At 41.2% G+C, this 6,000-nt stretch overlaps 1 protein-coding gene across 1 annotated transcript in view; it reads right to left on the reverse strand.

The window, feature by feature from the left end:
- LAMC1 (laminin subunit gamma 1) overlaps positions 1 to 5,189 on the reverse strand; it is a gene marked incomplete in the record, with an annotated part of 2,174,645 nt that extends 2,169,456 nt beyond the window's left edge. Inside the window, 1 exon segment of the mRNA XM_044085382.1 lies at positions 4,362 to 5,189. Within this exon segment, the coding sequence (XP_043941317.1) occupies positions 4,362 to 4,764 (403 nt within the window).
- Positions 5,190 to 6,000: the final 811 nt, after the last annotated feature.

Consider the following 6,000-nt stretch of genomic DNA (forward strand, 5'->3'; position numbering starts at 1 on the left):
CTTCTAGAACAGCATTAATCATGTTAGGACCAATTTTAATAACCTAGCTGAACCCACTCACTCCACTCAAACACATATGCATGCACACTTAGCAGCCAGGAATTTACAAGCTCGCATTAAACTTTGCTAGTTCACATCCTAACAACATACTTCTCAATATGAAACTCTTAATGGCTGACAGAACAAAAAATTAAAATCATGGGGAAAGGTTAAAATATGAGACAAAAATCAGGGGCACTTTGTGAAATCGGACAGCTGAGAAAAATGCCCAAGAGTATATCAATAGCTAAAAGTGAAACAACAGAGCTGTTTTCACAGAAGGGGGCTGGCTACATTGATTTAGCATTCAAATCCACACCCTTTTCGGGCAGGGATAAAACACTATTAACATCGGCAGGTCAGCAGATTCTGAAATTAGACTTTTAAGTCCAGCAGTCAAGCATAGTTCGTGACAGACCATCCGTTGTCGCCTCACAGTAAGACGTTGTCTCGTTCGATTCTCAGCTAGAGCGTCTTCTGTGTGCAGACATGCGTGAATGGGCGTACCTTCGTTGAAGGTTGTGCGCCAGGACCGGCAACTCGGCACGTAAAAATCTAATGCCAATCATTAGCGGACCGGAGTTCCGCTGTGGCGACCCATAACCGGGAAAAGCCGAAAGATGCAACAAAGTGCAAGGAAAAAACAAAATCCCTTGTCATGTGCTAAGATCAAATTATGTACCCAACACCCCCTTAAAAAAAGCTTATGGTACTTTTTTTTTTTTTTACTAATTGAATAAGAATAAAAATACTCTTGTGAGAGTATTGGACCCAGGACCTTCTGCATTCCATAGAGTTATCCCTGCATCAAGGCTAATAACGATTTCTCCCTTCATCCTTTTGGCTAGAAACAAACACACAGTATGGTGATTTTAAGTTTAAATTACACACAAGCTTTTCTTTTGTAAACCATGTGTCCAGACGTGTGTGCACACTTATATCCCACACTCTTTCCCCAAAATACACACGACTAATGGCTACACCAGTAAAACAGCCATTTAACTGAATAGCCTAGCACGTACTTTACCTTAAATCTCTTATGCATCTTGCCTCCTCGCAACTATCAACCTAGAGTGAGGGGTATGTCACAGCAAAAGGTTCTTTCAGTTTAATTTTTGGCCGAGTCCTTTTGTGCAGAGTCTGCATATCCTCGCTGTTAGCTTGGGCTCTCTCTGGATGCTCCGGTTTCCTACCGACATTTCAAAGATGTTGGATTGGATGCTCTAAACGGACCATTGGTATGTGACGTGTGTGGTATGGAAGAACAACCACAGCAGGGCTAGCCACCCAGTGGTGTGAACACTGGTTCTAGATGGCAATCACCACGTATGGAAAATCCTGACAATGGGAAAAAAGGGTCATGGATGGATGGATTTTTTTCCCTCAACCAATACAGAAACATTGTTGAAACAAATGACATTTACACTACACAGCTTCTGTATAGCAGTTCTGTACTGCCACATACAAAGACACTGTAAATCCTCAACCTGTCAGATGGGACTTGTTTTCCGCACTGAATTTCAAAGCTTGCATGTCTACACCCTTACATTTATACCGAGGTCTTTCATAAAATATTTTCGGAAGAAGTCAAAGTAATGATCACAGCAAGACCCACAAGTAATTTTTCATTGTGAAGTCCCTGTTCAGATAATAGCTAGAGTGTCCAGATTACTTATGCAACTATGAAGACATCTTGGGGATCACCATTTGCAAAGTGAGGGGGAGGTCAGACACAATGGCACACACAAGCAGGATATAAAACAGCTTAAAAAAACTTCAGTTTTTTAAGTACATTTTCATTTTACATGCAGTCACATTCTATACAAAAATTCTATTTTTTATGTTGCATCAGTGTTATGATTCTTTATGCAGTGATTGTGATACATACATCTGGACCATGCAACAAGTCCAGCTGGTTAATGGTCCAGTCAAAAAAATGAAAATTCAGAAATTACTTCAAAAAGTAAATGAATGTCCACACAAAGGCATTCATTGCATATTACATTACGTGAAGCGCCCATACTCACAAACCATCCTCACATAGAAAATAAATAAAAGGGGGGGGGGTGTAATACAGAGCGAATGCTTACTGCAGTTATTAAAATTATCTTTCTATAAAAAAGTGATCAACAGCAGACTGGGATCCACAAGTACATTCAGTCTGTGCACTACATTATTCTAGACTTGTTGATTAAAGCTTCTTTCTGGTCACTATGTTTGCCTGACATGCGAGAATCCCGTGTAATGTTGAATTCACTTTACTGTATCCCATCTGCTGTAAACTCTTCTTCCACCACCCCTTCTATGAATAAACACTTCCAAAGCCACAGTCATTTGTCATACCCCATCCAGCTTCATAGCATGCTTTGCATTCCTAAGGCTACTCTAGGCTGTTTATACAGTTCTGAAATATATCAACTATAACTATCCGATCTTCTCCAAAATCTTTTGGCTACTCCCTTTCTAGAAAAAAGAAAAAGAAAAAAAAGCAAGACACTATACTAAAACAGACTGTATCCTAAACCATACCTTCCCAAGCAAACTGTCAAGTTATTGTAACATTCAAGTTTCTATTGCCTCACTACACAGTTGTCAAGACAAGGAAAACTTGCTAAGCAAAGAATGATGGGACATAAGCCAGGCCTCTAAAAGCGCTCCCTGGGGCTACAAATTTTGTTTACACCATAGAAGGAGAGACTTCAGGCTTCATAGTTTTATTTCCATTAAGCTTTCTCAACACACCAGACAATTTGTTTATGTAATAAAACATGAAAGCCAAACCATCCTATACAAGAAATTTTAAACAAATAGAATACTGAAAGGAAACACCTGAACCAGTTTACCTTCCACCATATCCATTACTTTACTCTAATATCCTCACAACTCACTATTATGAAATGTAAAATCTAAACTCTAATACTCCTTTAGCTTGAGGTAGATCTCCCAGCACCTTTTCTATACATAATTTTATGATGCATTCAGCAGCCGAGAGGTACACTTCTGGCTGCTGAATGCATCATAAAATTAGATCTGTAAGCCTTGTGGAATTTAAGCAATTATTCAAAATCAGTCTGCAAAAGCAAACAATCTTGCCAACTATTAACTAACGTTTTAAACTTTAACTTCACCCACCAAACAGTCCAAAACTATTCAGCTCAACATCGAAAGGGAAGTTGCAAGAAGTACTAACCAGAATCAAAGGTTTTATGAGCACACGAAACTGGGACCTGAAAAAGACTGCAATGTAGAGGGAGTGGCAAATAAACCACATGCTAAGGCTATGCTAGTTATACACAGGCATGGGGTCACACAGACTGCTAGGAGACTTAAGATGTGCTCCATGATGAGCAGCTGGATAAAGACAAGCTACAACACAGATCGTCTTAACAGTGGATCGTGAAACAGTAGAACACCTGAAGCAACAAAGCAACGCACTAATGGGCTTTAGGAAACCATTAGCCTTCTGCAGCTTGCAGATCCCTGCAGGCATCTCACCCTTCCTCCTTCCTTGAGGGGCACTCATGTCTTTACCGTTTTCATGTTCATCTGTTGACTAAGAGCATTGACAGCCACTAAATTAGACAACCGAAACTAATCGGCACACACAAATATATCAATAAAGTATGCAATTCAATAAGTGTTTCGAGACGGGCCATAAAATGCTACCCTTCAAACAATGACTCATAAATACACTGTGTGTGCCTAGCTAGCCTCCAGCACACAAGTTACAAAATACAGTTGAAACGGACCCGGCAACCGCTTGGAGTTCTGACACCCTTTACAGACGAGGACTCGAAGATAATGTTACTTGAATGTGTCCTTGCTGTGACAAAATAGTTAAATACAACCACCAAAGGGTCACTTCAAAGTGCCTACCACAAAATAAAGAAAGTAGGCATGCACGCGAACGGGACGCCTGGGCTACGCTTATTTCACAACAGGAACTTGTTCCAGCAATATCTTCTACTGGTACCTCAGATGAAATCCATATCATTGATAAAAGTTTCTGAATTTCAATCTTAAACTGCGCATTTCCGTCACAAAAAACAGTTCTATAAACTTCTTAAGTATAAGAACTGAACATATCTTGATCGGATAATATTGTTATTTCATCGGGTGATTCTCACGGTTGCCAGGGCCAGTCTTACTGTACTTCCTGGTTACCGTTGGCAACGCTCGTGCCACCCTTTACCTTACATCTTTGGGAAGTTTCTCTGGAGTTTCTACTATACTTCCCACTCCCTGTATTTATTCATAACTTACAATCTTGTTTGCAAGGTGCTTGAAGCAAATAATAAGAAAGGGTTGTACACGTTACTTACCCAGGTGCAGGGTCAGGTTGATGGAGTTAGGGTACTGGATTCCTGCTAACATGGTCTGACTCTGCCACCACGTGGTTTCCGCTTGATTATTGTAGTCGGTCAGGTAAACAGCGCCGTGCATCAAGCGTGGATCCCGGGAATCGCAGATATGACATGACTTGGTGACACCAGTAACGCCAGTCTGTACACAATATTCCTCCGGCGGGGAGCCACAGGTGTTCGTAGCTACCACAGTCATATTGAAAGCAGCATTTACAAACTCAGGCATACAACGCTGTGGGCGACCGGATTCATCAGTACATTCGTCCATGGCAGCCTGTGCAAACAGGGGTCCCAGAACTGTAGTCCTACTTAGCACAAAAAGCAACAGACAAATAGGTGTTGAATCCAACAGGAAGCCCATTTTTCTTGAGTGCTGAATCCGTGCCTCTCACGAAGTTGGAAGGGGCAATCAGCACCAACAAGAGGTTCACCTGTAGTTAACCAGTCAATGCACCGCTGTACTGTGTTACTCCAATATTTCTACTACTGCCAGCGGCACCTTCATAGAGTTTGTTGAGGATCAGCAGAAAACAAAAGTTAGGCTCTTCTTGACTTTTCTGCCTGGATAAACCTTGCTGTTAACTAATAGAGTGGACTGCTGCAATCACACCCGTCCCCTTGAAATCCTTCCTGATCTCCTTGGGCTCGCTTATTCTCAAGTCCAGTCCCTGAAGGGCCGTCTTTCCACACTACAAGTCCAGTTCCATACAAAAAGGGGCGACAAACAGCAGAAAAAACCGAACAGCCAGACTCCACCCTCGCAGTGCAATCTGGGATGCGGGGCTTGAGGAAGGGAATGCAGTGCTCCCTTCCCCCTCCTTGCTAAAATCTTTGATGCAGTTAGCTGGTAATATCCGAAGGGACGTAGTGGCGCCCTCCACAATTGGTGTTGCAAATCATTTTACATCTCTTACATTTAATGCAGTTGATCCTGCTGAAAAGGGTATGGTGTGTCATCTGTCTCTTGTTACATGTATATGTATTTTGTATACCTGCTTTTTTGGAGCGAACTGCAACCCTTTGCACTAGTTAGAATTAATACTTACACTGATGGCGAATCATTTCATAAGTCCACTAGTGGAGTGCAGACGTACCTCTCAACCTCTTAGCGGAAGAAGTCAGAGCAAACCCTAAAGTAATGGGGGACAAACGCTCAAGATGAAGGAACGGACATATTTTAAACGTTGCTCTTATAAATATAGAAAGTTGCTAACAGGATTTATGTTAGCATGTGCATGTTTGTGATATATTAAGTCTTAAACTCAAATGCAGGTCATTATTTAGTGACTTCAGTCCTCAGAGATTTGCCAGAAAAAACATACATTTTATGAAAAATCTGGACATTCTGCGAAAATCGGGACAATTAAGAAGTATGAACGCAAACCTTTGCAGCAGCAATCAGCAGACATAATAATGACTTGAAAGGAATGCTTAAACATCCTTTACAACGTTAGTGTTTTGCGTTACGTGCACCCCGACAGGTATTATTTCAAGTGTTCCCTAGGTATTGCGGGATCTCTCCCATACAACCATTCTCTAAACTGTCCATATTTTCGCCTCGTATTTTTTTGGTCTGTTCCTCATTATTTTTTGTGTG

This window comes from Protopterus annectens, chromosome 10.part0 (assembly GCF_019279795.1).
Source record: "Protopterus annectens isolate FY-2018-M chromosome 10.part0, PAN1.0, whole genome shotgun sequence".
Classification (NCBI taxonomy): Eukaryota; Metazoa; Chordata; order Ceratodontiformes; family Protopteridae; genus Protopterus; species Protopterus annectens.